Genomic DNA, 21159 nt, shown 5'->3' with positions numbered 1-21159 from the left:
GGCTGATGAAGAATTCACAGAAATCTGTATTTGTCATTCATTTTGACATAAGGTTCAAGGGGTGTATATTTAATGGTGACTTCTGAAAAAAATTCAAGTTTATCATTGCTGTGCCATACCATTGGATATTTTACATTTATTGACTTCAGTTTTTGGGGAAAGAAAAGTGTTTTCTGGTTAAACTCTGATGATCTACTGACAGCTTTTTCACAGTCTCCCTTAAACTTTGGTGATTGGGAGTACTGTTTACTTATGACCCCATAGAGGTCAATGAATCCGTGTATTTACAATAGCAGGATTGAGTTCCCTACTTCTGTGAAAGAGCTGTATGGAAGAGAGAGCTGCCTGAAGATCCTTATAATCAGCAGTGTAAAAACAAGTTCTCATTGCTTTTCCTCTACATGTGAAACAGCAACCCAATCCAATTTATTTTGCTATAAATGCCACGGTACTTTTCCAGTAATTGAATTTGCAAAGGCTGCAGTTCAGCTCTGTGAATAATGATTGGTCACAAATTTATTCTGACATCTATGGATGAGACAATACATTAGGGCATGCAGGATTCAAGAACAGAAGCAAGCATGACAATATCTTCCCCATACGCAGATTGACAGATTTGGAGGGAGAAAAAGTGGTGAGGGCAGAAATTTTGTGCTCTGACAAAGAGAATATCCAGTATTGAAGGAGAAAAACTCTGGAAGCTTCAAAATGTGTATGATCTTGTATAGCCAGAAGCTTTTACAGATAAGTTAGTTATGAGTGTGCACATTTAAAAGTATAGAATAGGCAGTTGAGCATGCTGAGACTGCACATTGTGAATGAACTAAGTAATTTACATTCTAAAAATGCTGGGGTTTGGTTTCTAGTAGATATGAATCATCAAGAAATTCATATTCAAAATCTGGTGTTAATGAGCTTTTTTGTACATGCACCAGTAAATCTGGCAAGACTGTTAAAAATCTAATGGTTACAATCTGAATTTTTCCTAACAATGAATTTATTCTTGTATTTCCAAAGCAAATTTGGAAATTTTTCTAGACTTACAGCAGTTAGAATCATCAGTAGAGGTTTATTTGTATAGTATGAAATGAGTAATGGCTTAATTGTTTGAGATGTTAATAGAGAAAAATGTAAACTAGATGACCTAATGAGTTTATAATTTATGTCTAAAAAGCAAAAGTGGAAAGTTTAGTGGTGCTTTTAAAAGATCTCAGAACTGCATTGCTTTGGGATAATCACTTCTGTTTTCCTGTCAGTAGTTTTTCTTCATAGCCAGAGTTTAATGAATAGAAATCTGAATGGCACAACTGAGGGGTTATCTGAACAGAAAAAAAAATTAGCATCGCTCTCCACATGTCTTCAGGCTACAGTTTTCTGAAACTGTTTAATTGGAACAACTGTGCTTAGCTTAACTGACATTTAATCAGTTCTGTTATTTGATTTAGCTTGCTGGTGCTGAAGAGAACCATCCATAGAAAATCCTGGCAGGAAGCAGCAGTGATTGCTATTAATCCTTCCGTGACCCTGAAATAGTCATGCTGCTACTTGATGGAAGATGCTGTTTTCCCATCTTCTCTTGCAGTTGATCATTTCATAGCTGAATGAAAAGGATACAATTTGATGATACAGTGCTCTTGGAATACAAATCAGTGCAGATATCTTGAGAAACTGTGTTTATTTGCTAGTTTTGAGATGATCAGATGCACAAGGAACTTCATTCCCTCAAAAACTGCTTTGCTTTCTTTAATAGGCGCCTAAACCTAATTATTTGGAGAGCACTATCTCAGGAGGAAAGAGACAAGTAAGCTATCACCTTTTGGTTTTCTAACTTACCTCTGAAAGGCTAGTCATAAATATTTGATAATTTTTTGTCACTATTTCTGTAACCAACTGGTTTTATTTTCAAATATTTCATAACTATACCTTACTCTCAAAAATGTATACGTGATATGGAGTAATATGAAATTCTGGACCTTCTTCTTGCAGTGCTGATTAATTTTAAAGGGAAGGACTTGCGTTCCATTTGAATGGTGCCAGTCTAAATCAGTGTCAAGTGGCAGGGCTTGGTAGGGCAGCATGTCATTGCCTTTGGCATCAAGGTAAATCTTGTCTCATCCTGTATAGAGCACTTCAGTGGCTGGTTTGTAAAGGTATAATAAGCACCTTTACAGCTTGTGCTGGAACCATATATCACACTGTAAGTTTGTAGTACTTTAACTAGCTTATTTCTGTATATTGATTTAGAAAACAAGTGACTGTATAAACAGGACTGACATCAGTGAAGTTAGTGTCTGTTTCCTTCAGAGAATAAAGTGAAGATCAATTAATGAAAACTGAATGGGTGTGAAATATTCCTAGGCAGAAAAATGGGAATGAAAACTAGAATGCTTTTAAGAAAACTTAATCTAATGAGCAAAAAATACACAGTTCTGTCATCAATAAAGAGAACTAAAACCCCATTCTGGTGCAGAGAGGAAGTGAAAGCTGCTAAACAAAAGAACAGCATATAATTAAAAAAAAAAAGAAATAGATGTCTGTTGATAAACAATGAGTTGTAGAGTACAGAAATTTGACAGGGTGGTATCCAAAATATTTTACTGTTGGTAGCATATGGCCAATTATGTATATAAGGAAAAAAAAGTCCTAGCAATTCCACAGTCTGCTGCTAGAGGGGCATATTAAAATTATTAATATTGGTGCATAGAAATTGAAATATTTGATCTATTTCTTTTCTGAATTTACAATTTGAATGATCACGTTCATGTATTACAAAAGGATGACAATATACTTTCAAAATTAGTAATCCAGAAGGAGAGAATAATAAACAAAGTCTACTAACTTCATCACATGAGTCCTGAAATAATTGATTGAGGGAATTTCTGGTTCACTAGTATGTATTAAAATGTTACTAGGGAAATCCAAATTTACTGGAGAAGTGGTAATATTATGTTTGTGTTCAAAATGTTTGAGAGGTCCAACTCAGGAGATAAGTTAGCTTGTCATTGATTATAAATTAATAATGGATTCAGGTAATAGAGACCAAAATCTAGTAACTATACCAGTCAGGTTAATTTCAATACAAAGCAGTTCCTGAGGAGCAGAGAGATAGCAAAGGGTAGGGCAACACGATAGGCATCACCATGGTTGCATGTGTTGGTAAGACAGACACTTAAATACTCTCTCCAGTTCTAGGTTTCACATTTTTTTAAATGTTGGCACAGCTGTAGAGAAGAGCCACAAAAGAAGAAGAGCTACTTTTTGAGTTCTAAAATGAAGTATGTTACTTCCAATTGGAGATATAAAGAATTCTACCTGTTCTGGATTTTGGAGGGTTTGGTTTGTTTTTTTATCAAGATGACTGTATCTAATTCACCTTTCGGTTTATAAATACCTTTATAAAGCTGTGTGTAGTGTGTAGCTTCAAGCTGGCTCTTTAGTGGACATTTGCATAATCAATCCACTGGCATGGATGGAAGCAAACTCCTGATCACTGAGTAAAATTGAGCAGTGCAGAACTGACATAGGAATAAGCAGCAGGAGATTGTATCTTTTTTATGTGATCAGTGAAGACTGATGTGGCAAATCAGGACACTAATATTTTAGATTGTCTAGATGCTTGCCACTTCACCCTGGCTGCTGCTCCAGAATGGACAGGGATTTCCATAATTTCTCAGTTGTATCTGCAAGTTCTTTATTGATGCCTCACATATTCTAGGACATCTAAAATGGCACCAGACATCTATGCTCAGCCACTTGAATTGCTCTGTAGATGTATGTGCTGGTTTTGGCTGGGGTAGAGTTAATTTTCTTCATAGTACCTGGTATGGGGCTATGTTTTGCATTTGTGCTGGAAAGAGTGTTGATACTTCAGGGATGTTTCAGTTATTGCTGAGCAGTGCTTACACAGAGTCGAGGCCTTTTCTGCTTCTCACACCACCCCACCAGCGAGCAGGGTGGGGGTGAACAAGGAATTAGGAGGGGACACAGCTGGGACAGCTGACCCCAGCTGACTAGAGGGGTATCCCACTCCATATGGCATCATGCTCAGCATATAAATCTGGGGGAAGAAGAAGGAAGGGGGGGGGACATTCTGAGTGATCACTTTTGTCTTCCCAAGTCACTGTTACGTGTGATGGAGCCCTGCTTCCCTGGAGATGGCTGAACACCTGTGGACCTATGGGAAGCAGTGAATGAATTCCTTGTTTTGCTTTGCTTGTGTGCACAGCTTTTTATTAAGCTATCTTTATCTCAGTCCATGAGTTTTCTCACTTTTACTCTTCCAATTCTCTCCCCCATCCCACCTGGGGGGAGTGAGCAAGCAGCTATGTGGGGCTTAGTTGCTGGCTGGGATTAAACCATGACAATGTCTTTCTATGAGATCTGGTTAAGTCAGATGTGATTGTTTGACCAGACACAGTAGTAGCTGAACGAAACGCGATAAGTTGTGGCATACAGAAGATAGATTGGATGAATCTTATGTTTTATTCTGCCTTTATGCTTTGTGATTCTATTTGTAAAGTACTGTTAAAATTAAAATTCTTCCTACTTGTGATTACTAATTTTTAAAAAATATATTTTTTTAAGATTTAAAGAGGATGGGCCAGTCCAATATATGCAGCATAAAGAAGCTTTGCTGGGGGCTTTAGAGAATTTGGGATGGCCAATTTCCTTTGAAGATGTAATATTGTTAGAAGATGAGATACTGGCAGCTTTAACATATATACAACAAGCCTCTGATCTCCAGGAAGCTGTCAAAAAGGAAACTGAGAAAAGCTCAGAATCACACATAAGCAACAATAAAAAGGTAATAGATTGGAAGTGATTCCCCTCCCCCCCCCCCCCCCCCCCCCCCCGCAAATATTCCTCTTCAGTATGTTCTTCTGGAATAATTTTTTTCCATGATTATAGCTGATAAAGTAGGCATTTAGCATGATGCTATACAAATGGATAGAGGAAAGAAGGTAGTTAAAAAGAGAGCAAGCTTTCAATGACTTTTTTGAAGTACCGGTGAAGCATAAGTTCTGGAGCTGAGAGACCCACAGAAATCAAGCCTCTTAGAAATAAATCTGAGCAAAGTATCTTTATCTTCTCTGCAATGACGGCAGAGATCTATATGAAAGAAGAGAAAGAAGATATATTTTAAAGGCAATTATGATATAAGATTGTGTTTGGGTTAATATTTGATAAACAGGACTAAAAGTCCTTGTAATGTTGGAGTAATTCACTGTAGTCTTCTGTGGTATCTTTCTTGTAAGAGAAAAGATTGAGAGAGGATGTGGGATTCAGCTTCATATTTGGACACTGAAATTTAGCTGTCCATAAAATGTAGGCATACACGAACTGGTGGCTAATCTCACAGTGTTGTCAATGGTGTCATGGCATCTGGAGCTCATCCTGAAGTGGTATCCTACTTTTGGCAGGCCAAAGTGCTCTCTCCACTCCATTAATACATTAGCAGAAAGTAGTATAGCTAGTCTGAAACTGTGGTTGAAGTTTGTGATTTTTGATCGAGATATATATCTCTGTCCCCCAGCTGAACCTCTGAGTTTACTTGGAATGCTATTGAGAGGTTTAATGAAATGCATATGGAAATACATGAAGCAATAAGTATAAAACTAAGGCTAGTAAGTTATTTTAGGCTGCCCTATTGAAAGAGAGAACATACTTTTTCATTTCAGCTTTTTCTGTGGTGGTATATATGGTCAGGAAACATATCTTAGGTTACAATATTGTATTCTCCTATTATTATTTTCACTCTTTCAGAACATTCTTAAAAATGAATTGATTCTACCTTGATGGTTTTACCTTCAAGATATAAGTATGAATTCTCAGGGAAATTAAGAACACACTTTTAAGTGTTTAAAAACAATTTAATCTTCCTCAGTGGAAAGATTTCTGTATACACTATTGATGCTTTGAAATTCAAAGTACTTACCTCTGAAAAAACCAAACCATTTCTCTTATTTGGTTTCAATTTTTTTCATCTAAAAGCTTCATTAAACAGTGCTTCACTGGGAGCTGCCTCTGCAGAACTGCTGTCTAGGTAGAGTCTATGATAATATTAAAATAAGCAATCTAGGAAATTAATAAGAAAGAAAAACTTTTCTCAGACCTCTAAGTTCTAATAGAGAATAAGTAAAACCAAATAGAGAATTAATCATAAAGCTCATATATTATTATATTCCTTTTCTCGTTCATTGTTTTATATCATTGGGTGAGGGAAACTACTCTTTGACTGAACTTGAAGGTGCGGTTGGCTTAGTTGCAGTGAATGCTGAGGAAAGTCCTATGCTTTGTATTATGCAGGAAGCATAATCAAATGATCATACTAGTTCTTTTTTGCCCCGACGTATGCATGTATACGTATACAAATATGTGTATATATATACATACATCAATTTGAAGAGGTAAGATAAGTGAAACTCAAACGAGCACAGTACAAACCTATACTGTGAGTTCTTAGCAATAAATGGGGATGTACAGTTGGAATTTACAACTGTAAATTATGCCAAGTATCCATATTCTCTGCTTATCAGAGTATATAGCAAAAATATTTTGTTTTATTTGACATTCATTGACTGAGATATACCTCTCATCAAGATCAACAATAGTTTTCATGATGAGCTGTGGCCTTTTACATACCATGACATAAGTTATAATAAATTATTTCGGTTGAATGGAGTAGAATATATTATGGTAGCATGTGCCATGTATGAAAATAAGTGATTATGGAAAGGATCACATTCAGTTTTCTGTAGTTTTTGAGAATTTTTTTCAATTAAGACTGTATATTTGAAAACATTTTGATGTTTTAAAAAAACAGATGATCTTGATTCATTTTACATTAGTCTGAAAATATTACATTGCTAATATAGGTATTTTGATTATGGAATTACCTCTGCCATATAATGTCCCAATACAAGAGCAGCAGAAATATGTTCATGTTTCATCTGTTGACTGTAATTTTACTGTTGCCTTGAAACAACTAGTGTGTGCTCTTAGACATGATGTGATTAACACTGTACAGTCACTTATCCTGAGTCAGCCTGCTTTAGGAGCCTAATCAGAGCACCATCTTCAGTAATTGCTAATCTGAAACTGAAAGGCTTTAAGAGTGAGAGGCAGAAATACAGATGTAATTAGAGTTCTGGTCATGTGATGGAAAAAACAGAAAAAAACTGGGGACCCCTTTAAAAATGCTGTTGGAGGTTTTTCCAACTGAGATTTCTGTCTATAAAACGGATATAAAAAAATAAACTGCCAGCTGAAGTACATGAAATAGCTGATATGGCACTGAATGAAAATTGTCATTGCGAGATGGTAGAAAAATCACAATCATCCTGGAGGTCTACTCAACAAAGCAGACTTTTAAATTCCCCTTAGTTATTAGCTTATAAGGGTTCCTAATTACTGCACATCTTCTTAAAAGATTTTTGGATGTCCTTGCAACAAGAGCTTTCTGTTAAGCCTACAACTGAATTATTGGTCTGGTTATCCTCCCTCTGTGGTCTGATCTTCTCTGGGAGTTGTATTCAGGCTACTATGTTTGCACGTATCTGTGGAAGATAGGGTATGCCAGTGCCTTATTGGAGGAGGATGAAGTAGACATCCATCTGCACAGGGCCGTGAGATGACTGAAGACCTCTAGTGATGCAAGAAGTAAATGCTTTGGGAAATGAGCAAACACATTTAGTTATTATCAGGCAAAATATAAACCACTGAACGTTGATGATTACCCAGTTGGAGGGCTAATTGTAGACTGTATTTTACTCAGTTGACTCAGTTCCTTTTGCTGTACAGATTAAAGCATGGGTTGACAAAAATCTTCCTCTTCAGGCTGACATTCAGCTTTCATCTAAAGATGTTAAAAATGAGGAATGTATTTACTTTGTTGTTGTTGGGGTTTTTTTTCCCTAATAAGTAACTGCTTTGGCTTAAGTATCTGTTTTCTATTTTGAACTTGTCAGGGATAACAGTCAGCCATCATTTCTTATGATGTATTTTTCTCACTGAATTATAAACTGTTTACAACATGATGTCACCTACTCAAAGGATTTTTCAGGGTCGCCTACCCACTTCTCATTAGACCACCTCAGGTCTACTAGGGCCATGGTATTACTATTCCCCAAGCACGATAGCTTCCAGGACAGTTTTGTGCATTCCGTTAATGACTGTAACATTTTCATGTAAAGTATTTCTTTCCCCAGTGTTATAATCTGGCCTTTGAGAGTGACAGAGAACATTTCCTCTCATACTAAATATTTCTGTTTCTGCATATGAATGGACTTCAGATTCTGCAGAGAAATAAAGCTGCATTAATTGCTAAGGATTAACTCTCATTAAGAATATACTTTTAAAAGTACTGTGTTTCCCTGATGAGCTTGAAAGTGCAAGGCTTACACTTGTTTGTGACCTTGTTGAATGGTCACTATGTGATTAAAAATAACTGAAAATAGTTAATAAGCATAATGTGTTTTGTAAAGCATGTTTATTTGGGTGGAAAGGGACCTCTAGTGGCTCATTGAGTCTGTTCTTTCTGAAAAATGTCTTTCATATACAATTGATTTAATTATGCCTAATGAAATATTTATAGTTGAGACTTGGTTCTTTACAAGAGTGGAAATTCTGGATCTCCCTTGGCAGTTTCTTCTTTTTCCTGGTGTCCCATTTCTTTCCTCATTCATCCTCACTGTTTAAGAATCACTAATCACTGTCTGTTGGTACCTTTTTTGCATTCATATGTTTCCTAGACAGCTTGGCACCCCCTGCCTTTGTTCTTGTGTCTCTTTAGGGAGACAAAGGAAAACAAGCATCCCAAATAGGGCAACAACAAAAAAGTTATAACTATCTAGAAATGTTTGGTCAAATTTTCCATTGTCATCAAGTGAAGTAACCTGCTGGACAGATAAATGTGTAGCTACAAAAAGTTGGGCTTGTTGCCACTGACAGCCTGGGAAAAGCAGTGGTTGCTTGGCTCTGGAGATGTCAGGACTGTGAAAACCCAAAGTTAGAGCCAAGATACGTGGAGATCTGTGGATAGTCTTCCTAATTGTTCTCACTTACAGTAGGAATTTAAAAATGCAGCAGAGGTAAACAAAGTCTCCTTCACCTCATATGGTTTAATTCATTGCCTTCAACAGAAGCAGAGCTAAATGGAGTGAAAATCCCTGAGAATCAGACAGGGTTCCTTTGTAATAAAAATACTGGAGAATGATACCCCAGAAATGGGCACTCTGACGGTGTTTGGGTCAACCGTGCTGAACTCCTCAAGGCTGTGTGAGAGGAAGGAGAGATGGATTTGAATTTAGACACTATTTCTGAGCCACCTGAATTCTGCAGGCCTCGGCGTCCTCATTGTGGATGCCTGCACAGTCTTTAGTATTTGGATTAATGCGGAGTGCTGGAAGTTGCCCAAGTTATTAGTCAAGCATTACAATTTAGTTGATAATAAATATTCAGCAGCAGCTGTCCCTTTGGAGCCTGAGGAATTAAGTAAATGGTTTACCCAAATACCTTTTTGTGTCTGTGGAGCTGTAAGTCTTTGCACTCAAATCAGCCTTTGTTATGTTGTATTTCAAGCAGTCAGTTAAGCACTATGAAGAGCCTCTGGTTCAGGCTGAGTTTGAAAAACAGAAGTGTTGATATAATTTATATGCTATAGCGGTATAGTATCTTCAAGATTTTTTATTCTATATTTGATTTTTTAATCAGTCATTCCATACAGTGAGGTACTTCTAATGAAAATGAGATTACTGTGAAGACTCACCTACCTGGACAGAGTGAATGTGTATAGCACCTTCACTTATTCTGCAAAATCAGTTGATTTTTCCTTACCTCATCCTTGAATATGAATTGTACAACTTTTAAAGTTTTTTTAAAAAAAAATTTTCATCTTTGATGATCTTCTCCATGAGTACTTCCTGTAACATTGCTTCCTCTGTTTATAACTATTCTGAATATTTAAAATAATTCTGGTTTACTGTGAATTATCTGCAGAGGTCATAACATTACATTGCCTAAATTTTTAATTAATTCCAAAGGATAGATTGAGGCTGACTGGCTTACCTGTTGTGGAAAAAATAATTGTATCAAATTACAGAGACTTGAAGAAGAAACTGTGAAGTCAAAGTCTAAAAACAGACATAAAGGCCAAGTATTTGTGATTGACAAAAAACAAAAGGTGATTGCAAGATCAGACATCACAGGATTTTATTATCCAGGTATATATTTTTGTAACATTTTAAATATTTTTAGAGTTTCTTAATACTGATAAAACATTTGTTTTAGTCATAATTAGCTACTTCTGCCTTAATCAGATTTAATATTACATGTGCGTATTCATGAAAAATGAATATATATCTTGTGTGTGCATATATGTACATTTATAAAAAGACGTACATTTTGTAAAGTTAGAAAGCAATGATACATTTATGTAAGAAGAGTATGGAGGGAAATCCTTTTAAGTAACTGAGTATCCAAGAGTATCAACCTATCTCTCTTTGATGTCTCCCTTGAACGTTTCTGTTGAGTGTTTGGCAAAAGCCAAGCACACACACACGCGCGCGCATGTGTGTGTGTTTTCAAATTCTCTAAATGCTTCTGCCTTTTTGTTGAGTTTTGAGACAGAATGATTAGTAGATAAAATTGTGTTCTGTTGTTTCATTTTAAAAAACGGTGTGTGTGTGTGTTTCATTTTTGTGTTACTTCACTTGTTTGGTTTTTTAAATTACATATTTTTAACTGTGGTAATAGTTTCATTATGTCAACAGTCATTCTCCTGATCAGTGTACAAATTTCAGACATGGGCTTGAACGTTATTCTTAATTTTATTTTTATGGAATTATTAGGAATGGTTACTAAGACTATATATTTTTAAGTATAAATTTCTCTGTTGCCCTAGCACAGGTTACCCTAGCTAAATGCAAATGAAGAATGTATAATGCAGACATGTTTGACCTCAGTGATGTGTGACAGCATATAGGATTTAAAAAAAAAAATCCACAAGGGGTAAAATAAAAATAATTTGAATATTTTATTATGTTGTTTTTTAGGAACTGTGATAAAGAATATCAGTTCTACCCGTGCACTTGTTGACTTCAGCAATGGGGAGACCCGTACCGTACCCATGAAGTTCACTATACCTGTGGGAGGTGCTATGCCATGCCCGTACCTGCAGGTGAAAAATTAGAGGTTTTTTGTGACAGCAAATATGCATTTTTGATTTTTGTTCGTTTGGTCACACATAGAATAAAGGATAGATTTTAAAAAATCTTTTAAATACATCTATTTATTTTAAAGAGGAGTTTTTAGTGATAGTAATATCATGCTCTTTCAACATGCTATTTTTCATTCGTTTGGAGCTTGTTTTCATTGTAATCCTATTCCTTTGTATTTTAGAATTCTATATTATTTTCTTTATAAAACAAGAATATTTGCCCACCTATAGAAGAAAGGTGGGCTTTTTACCAGTAGAAAGATTGTTTCTTAGCACATAGATTACGAATCAAGGAGAGCCTTGGTAAGGGGAACATCCAACTCTAGAGAAGATCTGAAGAATTTGGTAGAAAATTGTGACTTCTGTTTTAATTTTTAAAATAATTTTATATAAGTCAGTTACATATGGAATTCTCTAAAATTCCCAAGGTTGGTTTAAAAGCTTAAATTGGTTGGTTTAAAAACATAAATTTGCGCAAAGTCCAAGGGAATGAAGAGTTGTAAGAGTTTCCTCATTCAGTCAACTTGCTAGTTGAGCCCTGGTACATTTAGTAGGACTCTGTCCTTTATTTTCTCTTTGTGTTCTCTTCCTGATTCAGTGGAAATTGTGAGTGATCGATACATACAAGGACAAAGTTCTTTTCTTTTAAAGATCCATATTGAAGCATGGGGACATGTTCAAATGGTGATTCATGTAAAAAAATCTTAGTGTTTAGATTTTGTGTCTTGTAAAACTCCCAAGTTACACGGTTCTTGCAAACCGATGTTTTCCTGATGTGCAGGTTGGAGACCATGTGTTTGCCAGAACTGTGATACAGAGAGGAAATGAATGTTATGTGCCTGCTATTGTCATAGCAACACCAAAGAGGGTGGAAATGGGTGACAAACTCTACACAGTCCTGACGTTCAACAACAGGAAAGTAAGTAAACCTAGAAGATGATACCAGTTTGGCAATGGTATCACCATTGTTCTATTGTTGATGAGGCAGATAGATACTAGCTGCCAGGCTACTGAGTTCACTGTCCCAATCCCTGTCTCCAGTTAACCAAAGTAAATCAGATTGCAGGGCTCAATGAAGAGCTCATGTGATAGACATGAACCGAGAAATTCTGTTAGGGTAATTTATTCTTAAATCATACTCTGTTCTTTCCTCTATAATCCATGTGGTGGCTTTCACAAGCTCCATGCTGCTAAAATGAGAAACAGAGGGAGTTTTATCACAGTCAGTATAATCTTCAATTCATTTCATTACGTTTGTTTGTTTGTAAGCCATTATGATAATTCTACTGCATTTTTTATAGTGCATATTAAGAAAATGTACTTTGTATTTTAAACTTTTGTCTTCGTTATTTAGAGGCTGATTACAGTTACATTAAAACAGTTGACTTTTTATACATATGTATCTTAACTGTTTCTGAGATTTAGATTTAAATTAGATGAATGTTGATTGTGTTATTGCAGGAACACTGTGTAAGAAGGAGGCTTATTAAAATCAGCCAAACAAAGTATGCCTTTTCCTGTCAGTACATAAGAATGGTGCAGATGGTGGATTATATGACGTGAGTATGCTTGAACCTAAAAATATAAAAGTTATTCTATGTGAATCCTAAATGTTGCACTTTGGCTTCAGCTATGCTGTCAGATTTTCATATCTAGTAGTCTAATTACAGTTGTGATCTGACTTGCTCTACACATGCAACCAAGTGAGTTGACCCACAAGCATGTCAATCAGAAGAGCATTAACTATCTGTCCTATCATTTTATTATCTGGCAATTTGTTGCCCTATTTTCATTTTTGAAATATTGGTGGGATCTGATGGTTTGAAGCTTAGCCCCAGGAAGCTGTTAGAGGATTGCTGAAAGTTGAGATGGAGTTTCTATTTGTTGTAAACCTTATTTTATTGTGATATAAAGCTATGGATTAAATCGCAAGTTGTTTCTAAGATACTGAATCTTCTACTGCATTTAAATCTGGGGAATGATGGGGAGAGAGCATGTAGGATGAATATGAGCTCCTACTTAATTTCTGCAGAACTTATGTAAAGCAGCAGTAACATTTTTCTGGTGTGAAGTGAGCACTGACTGTGCAGTGGTTCCAAGTGATTGTGGATTACTTTTTCATCTTTTATTAAGTTCTAGTTTAATACATTTGAAATAGTTTTGGATTACGATAATCTTCAGAGCATCAACAATCCCTGACAGCTAGCAACAACAGATCTTAGGAAGTAGCATAAGAGTAGAACAATCATCTAGGGATATTTCTCCAGAATACATTCCCAACCTCCAGCAGTTTGTGATTTAAGGATTTTCTGAAGCAGAATTGGAGTCTCTGTATTAAACAGCCTTGATGGATTTTCCTTCCATGAATTTGTGTTGTTACTTTTTTGGAATTCATGTAAACCTTTATCATCCATAGCCTCTTCCCAGAAGGAGCTGCACCGTTTCACATTTTGTGTGAGAAAACATGTACTTTTCTTTTGAATCTTCCATCTGCTTTGTCATCCCAGAAGGGTTTCCTCTTCTGTGTATGTCAACGTAGTATGGGCACTGCTGCCAAAGAATTGTATAATCTCTACCATGGGAGATTTCTTCCCCATGGTTGCATGAACAGGACAAATCCTACCTTTAAAGGCAATTTTAGAAGTTCTTCATTTTTATTGAAATATTCCAATATCACAGAAACCTAGAATCATAGAATGGTTTGAGTTGGAAGGGACTTTAAAGATCACCTAGTTCCAACCCCCCTGCCATGGGCAGGGACACCTTCCACTAGACCAGGTTGCTCAAAGCCCCGTCCAATCTGGCCTTGAATACTTCCAGGGAGGGGGCATCCACAACCTCTCTGGGCAACCTGTTCCAGTGTCTCACCATCCTCACATAAAATAATTTCTTCCTTATATCCAGTCCAAATCTGCTCTCTTTCAGTTTGAAACCATTACCCCTCATCCTATCACTACACTTCCTGATAGAGTCCCTCCCCATCTTTCCTGTAGGCCCCCTTTAAATACTGGAAGGCTGCTATAAGGTCTTCCCAGAGCCTTCTCTTCTCCAGGCTTAACAACCCCAACTCTCTCAGCCTTTCTTCAGAGGAGAGGGCTTCCAGCACTCTGACCATCTTTGTGGCCCTCCTCTGGACCCTCTTGAGCAGGTCTATGCCCTTCTTAGGTCGGGGGCCCCAGAGCTGAACACAGCACTGCACGTGGGGTCTCACGAGAGCAGAGTAGAGGGGCAGAATCACCTCCCTTGACCTGCTGGCCATACTTCTCTTGATGCAGCCCAGGATACAGTTGACTTTCTGGGCTGCGAACGCACATTTCTGGCTCACAGTTAGTTTTCCATCCACTACTACTCCCAAGTCCTTCTCCACAGGGCTGCTCCCAATCCTCTCTTTGCTCAGCCTGTATTTGTCCATGGGATTGCCTTGACCCATGTGCAGGACCTTGCACTTGGCCTTGTTGAACTTCATGAGGTTCGTACGGGCCCACCTCTCAAGCCTGTCAAGGTCTCTCTGGATGGCACATCCCTTCCCTCCAGCGTGTCGACTGCACACACAGCTTGGTGCCATTGGTGACATTGTTGAGGGTGCACTCGATCCCACTGTCCATGTCGCCAAGAAAGATGTTAAACAGCACCGGTCCCAATACTGACCTCTGATGAATGCCACTCGTCACTGCTCTCCACTTGGACATTGAGCCATTGACCGCAACTCTTTGAGTGCGACCATAGAGCCAATTCCTTATCCAATGAGTGGACCTGTCATATCCGTGTGTCTCCAATTTAGAGACAAGGGTGTTGTGTGGGACAGTGTCAGAAGCTTTGCACAAGTCCAGGTAGTTAAAGATTGCATCTCAAAATGATGGGCAAGGGTACCAGTTGTGGGCTGATCTATGGATCATGATACTAGAAAATATGTGGGAAACAGGGCTTGAATCAGTGTTGCTTTTTTGTTTCATCATTCTCAAGTAGTGATTCCAGTGCAGTTTGAAACTCGTTCTTCTACCAGCTTGCAGCCACAGCACATAAACAAATGAACACCCCTACTTTACTGAGGAGAATTCCAAATCTGAAAATACATCAATGCCTTTTGATGGTGACATCACCTACATGACAGTAGCTTCTTTTCACCAAAAAGTAAACCTGACGACCATGGTTCGCTATTTAATGCATACAACCAGTTGAAAAGAGGCAGGTATATAATTGACCTAAGTTTCAGCAAAATCAGTGGAAGTCTTTTCCTTCCACTGAATTGGATATTCTAAATGAGGTACCTTATTAAGAAAAGATGTGACTAAATGCATACACAATAAGTATGGCTTTCACTCTCCATTCTTTGTTTCATGACTGAATGCTTTTATATAAAATTTAATAACCATTCTCCAAGCAGACTTTGTTGGCAAGCTGACTTGCTATTGTTATGTACAAATGATGAGAAAAGTGAGTTATTCATGGGCAAACAGAGGAATTCTTCGGAGAACTGACAGAAATGAATGCACTGAATTTTTGCAAATGAGAAATAAATGTACTCATTAGATCTACATTTTAGATGAAGGGATATCAAATCTGGCAGATCTCTTGGTAAAATAGTATGTGAAACTGCATATTCAAGTCATATTAATTGTGAAGTTCTATATAGTGTTTCCAGCTAGTAAACACTGATTTGGTTGTAAATGCACTGGCCAGTTTGTATAGCAGATGACTGAAATTAATGAAATCTAAATAAAATATTCCAAACAATATTGTTGCCACAGCAAAAAATAATGGACTCTCAGTTAAGGCATTCATTGTATCCCATTTAAATCAAACTAAAACATTTTTTTAGCATGGTCTGGAATAGAGCATAAATTTTGCAAGCATAATGATTGAGCACACCAATGTCTTACAGTTGTTTTAAAGTCTGAAGTTTTCACTACATTGTTTCTGTTTTTTCTTGCAACAGTTGTAGATTTTAGAAACAAACCATATTTGAAATGACAATCTTTTTACTGCAAAATGTCTCTTGGTTTTGAGGATAGCACTATTCAGATTGTCCTCAAATTACCCCCATTAAAGGAACATGAGAAGTGCCTCCAAACAATATTATTTCAAATGCTATTTCTTACATCTGATTGCTAGTGTTTTAAAGACACTAAGGCCCAGATATACAAAGGGACATTGTGGGACCCAGAACAGTAACACCTGAGCATTTGGCAGGTCTGAGAGTGGAATTTAGGTGCTTTGGCTCCATGGCTGTATATTGAATGTCGAGATTTATAGCATAGAGTGCAGTGAAATGTGTAAAGCAGCTAATAAGAAATGACAAAGAGAGTTGAGCATCTGAAATTGAGACTCTCTTAACTTAGATACCCACTTACATCTCTGGACTAGACATATTTGAGCCTTTGGGATTCCCAGGGTTCTCTGTTGGCATTGGATAAACTACATGAAGAGTAATTTTTAGCATACAGGCATCATAGACCTAACCCCAGGTACCCAGATGAAGTGCATTAGTGTGCCAATAAAAACCTCGGTGATCACTACTGATCCACAATATTCCACTTGCTGCCAGAATCACAGAACCTTCTTTTGCACATTCCCAACTTTATCATCTACTGCAATATATTTCTCTCCGTCTTTTTCCACATTATGTGTCATATCTGGTTCTGCTGAATTTTTAGTCTCTTTTCCAAGAATTAACAATAGAAGCCTGGTACTATAGAGCTTTTATAGCTGAGTCTTTTAAGTTTCCTACTTCTTGGATCTATAACTCTCTACAGTAAATTGCTTTGTAAGACTTGAGTAGACAGTCCCTGACAATGCACTTACTAATCAGAATGTTTGTCTTTTGCTTGTTCTCAGCTAGGTTTTGAGTTCTCCGTAAAGTGAAATCTCATTCCTTTCTTGCTACTTAACATGTCACTTTAGTATCATATAGACATACTTAACGTCCTCTTCTGGTCATTGACTACATTAGCTCAGGGGCTGCATCATAAAAAACTGGTACTGGCCATGATTTTACTTTATATTTGTTTCTTTGTGTAACCGCCATGCTGTGTTGAATGATTGTTTTCCTTTTATGAGGAGGTGTACAGTCAAAGCCATTACACAACTGTATTTCATTAGTTACACATTAATTGGTTACCCATATTAGCAGTGCTATGGCAGTGCTTCAGCCCAGATTGAGTTGGAGTTTCCATTAGAGCCCCTACCTTTTAGAGGGCATGGGAGTGTGCTTCCCACTGAAACTTATTATTTATTATATTCTAAAATAGATACCTACCTTCCATGTCATTTTTATCAGAGGGGGACAGTGCAGCATATTGCTCATGGGTATGCACAGATCTAATGAGAACATACTGACATTATTGATAGAAACAAAGTAGAAACATAATTTAATCAGAAAGCAAACAAAAAGTTTGAATGCAGTAAAATATTAGAAGCTCAAAAAGAGACAATCCTTGTGTGCTAAGTCCTGTAGAAGTAAGGGAAAAAAAGTAAAAGGATAGGCCAGGCTCCCCTGCTGACAGAGTCCACAGAGGACATTGTATTACCATAGCTTGGCTAACTCTACAGCTCTGGGTTCTTTGGGATTGTCTTTTGATGTTTATGTGGTGTGAACTAGGGGTCATGCTTAATTCACTAATCTTTAGAGGTACTAATAGAGCTCTCATCATTTTAAGATCAGATACTAGCATCACTTTGGGGTGTTTTCCTGCAATCACAGTGGAAAGAAGTAATCATGGCAGAACAAGGACTCTGAAAATGGAGCTAACAAATTCCATATGTAAAGTAAAACACTATGTGCTCTGGGCCCCCACCATAGAAGACAATTATTGCCCAAACCCTTTTTGGAGAGGTAGACAGAATTAGGGGCTAGAGCCCTGGTTTAGGCTATTTTTTATTTATTTTATAAATAAAAGGGAAACTGAATTATAAGACATTTATAGCCTTGTCGAATGGTCAAGAGTGTGGTAAGTCCCTTCCTTGTCAGTACTGTGAGATGTGGGAGAAGGTGAAATCCATGCCATGTAAAAAAGGATTTAAAATAGTATACGATGTGTGTGCTTTTAGCTTAGTGAATTTCCTTGTCTGATTTTCTAGTCTGGACAGGGAGACCACAAAGCCCTATCCTCACTCATCTGCGGAAGATGAAGGAGGAGAAGAAGCAAAGAAGAGTATTGTGGAAGAAGATAGGGGAAAAAAGAAACAGGAGAGCGGTAGACAAAAGCCATCCAGGGGAGAGGATGTCGGACTCTGATGATCTTCTATGTCTCCAGAAGGGAAGTAAAACAGAAAGGAAGACATTCACTGCCCAGCAGTGAAGAAGATTTTGGAAGTAAAGAAGTAGCTCTGAAAAATTATAAATACTAGGGATTAAACAGATGTGATGGGTCTTTAGTTAATCCCCACACAAAGAACCAGGTTTCTGCATTTCTGGGTGTTGGACCAGCCTGCTTTTCCACGTCCTGTGTAATAAGGTTCTTTCACCTCCTTTGGAAACCATTCTTCACGCTGATCATTCTCAGCATGTGTTTCCACAGCAAAGAGAAGAACTGAATAAAGCATGTTCTGACATGCGCTACTTTAATTTCCCTAACATTTGTAGTAGCAATGAAGATGCAATAACACCAACCTCAGTATCTGCTACTAAGCAGAGAATATATTCCAGTCCCTCTACTTTTTGATACTTGTTACATTAAAGGTATGCCTATATTGCAGGCATTAAATTATTGCATGTGGAGCTCAATACTTCAGAGGTTAAATTGCTTTTAGTGTCTGAGGTAGCTCAGTTAAAACTGACATCAGTATCTATACTCCCTGTCACTCTGCAATAGAGACCAGGGCTGACGTAGGTATGCTATTACATGCCACAGTCAGCTCTTCTTTTTAAAGATCCTGTCAGTGGAAAGATAAGAGGACTTTTGTCCATACCTGCTAGTTGTACCTCCTTGTACTATTTTAAACGTGTTTTCAACATCCTCATTAATTATTTACTTCCAGAAGTAGTGGATTATAGATTCAATCAATCATCATGTTGTCAATCAACTTGATTTGGTGCCTCTGAACTTTCCTTCTAGTTTTCACTCATCTTTTAAAGATTGTCTACAAATTCCATTTACATTGCTTATAATGGGTATGATGGTGCCACCGCATTTTAGAAGTGGCCTGGTCAGAATTACATGAGAGCAGAGGTGCTGGACTTGACTTGTAGCTGTGTGAGAGACCACGGCTTCCACAGGTAGGGCTACTTCACTGGAAATACTCAGTTATCCCAGACTCCTCCCTCTTGGATGTCTTAAGATGCAGATGCTGAGTAAATGTGAAATAATGCTGATGTGATCAGCAAGTCCTGTAACTGATTCCATGCAGGTTGAAGGAAAGGGTAAATGAGAGCAGTGGCTATCTGTGCACTTGAATCCTGACTAGATTTACCAGATTATCTCACAGTACTCTATCAAGACTCTAACAAGACTTCACAGCAGTGTGCAGGTTGAACATGCTAAAGAAGGTACCCTGTCCTCTTCTTATGACACCATGCACATTGGATATGGCTTTTTTTTACTTAAATGTATTTTCATTTACATATTCCTCTGTGTTTTATCAGAAAGGGGAAAGTCAGAGAGCTGATGAAGATGTTAAATAAGACTATATGGTCATCCTCACAGGGTTTCATCAGATATCTCTTTATCCAATCTCCATATATGATTGTGTATTTGTCATCTTTCGGTGTAGATATTTGTCCCATTTTCAAACTATGCTAATGATTTCATAGCATTTTGTGTATATAATTTTGTAAATTATATCAAATGTGTTACTTGACCCCTGACACATATCTATTTTAACTTTCATTTTAAAGAGTAAAGAGAATAAAGAAAATAAATTTGCCTGGCATTGTTTTTTCCTTCTACCCAAGGTTCGGGTCTAGTATGAACTATTAGTTTATACTTACTGCTTGGCAGTCCAATATGTGCTGAGGACCAGATCTGTGAGATTCACCTATATGGGTTAACACACTCAGAAGTAGTCACATTTAATTAAATTGATATGAGTAAGTGTTGAATAACATGGGTGAGGTGTTGGAAAACTCTGCTGTTCTAATGAATTGTTCCGCTAGTCTCCGTGGACCAGATAATGAAAATATCAGGTATTTAGCAATGCGCTTTCCTTTCATGGAGTTTTCGTAATGCTCAAATTGGGCTGGATATTCAAGTCAGGAGCCTAAATTGTGAAAGTACTTATGAGCTGAAACACCCCGTTTTCATCTTCAGACACCTACATAACCCTAAAATCTCAATTGTTGGCCTTCATACGCTGGACACACCAATGTTCATCAGAGTGATCCCTTACCTGATTTTCCTGGTAGCTGTTTTCAATACTGCATTATCTCTTGATTGTTTATAACAAAGGCAGATTTTTTTTAAATAGAGTCAGCATCTCAGAGAAATGTTTTGAATACCTGTAAGTACCATTAATAGTAAAAGCTAATAACTTCAGTAGCTAAATACCTTTTACAGTAACTAGGTAATACTTATTTTTTCAAAATTTCTAAAAGCAGTCTGTTAAGCTGAGAACTGATTTATCTGAAAAATGAATAATCCTCCCACATACTAATTTTCCTTGTAATATCGAATACCTGAATAATTTGGATATCTTTTGACTTTCAAAACAGCTCAATACTCCTGATCTGTTTGCCTGAAGTAAAGGCTTTTTCTTCATATTTATACACAATAGTTTTCCCTATGTGTGTATGTGTATAATGTGTCACAAGCATGTAATGCGATCAGCAACTCCTGCATTTCCTTTCCAAAGGTTTGTCTTGTCACTTCTTATGAACTCTCTGGATACATATATATTTTTTTGATAATCTGATTGGGCTGTGTTTTGTAACTACTCCATGTGTTAATCAACACTTCTTCCTACGGTTCTGCTGACTTTGTGTGTACATTCATCTGTTATATGAGGAAGTA

At 37.2% G+C, this 21159-nt stretch overlaps 1 protein-coding gene across 1 annotated transcript in view; it reads left to right on the top strand.

The window, feature by feature from the left end:
- Window positions 1-20077, top strand: part of VWA3B (von Willebrand factor A domain containing 3B) — a 67114-nt gene extending 47037 nt beyond the window's left edge. The window contains 9 exon segments of the mRNA XM_074860955.1: window positions 1751-1801; window positions 4585-4804; window positions 10100-10220; window positions 11052-11176; window positions 11997-12134; window positions 12677-12774; window positions 18293-18400; window positions 18402-18458; window positions 18460-20077. Coding sequence (XP_074717056.1) covers window positions 1751-1801; window positions 4585-4804; window positions 10100-10220; window positions 11052-11176; window positions 11997-12134; window positions 12677-12774; window positions 18293-18400; window positions 18402-18458; window positions 18460-18562 — 1021 coding nt within the window. The 3' untranslated portion in view covers window positions 18563-20077.
- Window positions 20078-21159: the final 1082 nt, after the last annotated feature.

The sequence above is a fragment of the Strix uralensis genome, chromosome 2 (assembly GCF_047716275.1).
Source record: "Strix uralensis isolate ZFMK-TIS-50842 chromosome 2, bStrUra1, whole genome shotgun sequence".
NCBI lineage: Eukaryota > Metazoa > Chordata > Aves > Strigiformes > Strigidae > Strix > Strix uralensis.
The sequence above is the reverse complement of the archived record's forward strand: the minus strand, read 5'-3'. Positions and strand labels throughout refer to the sequence as shown.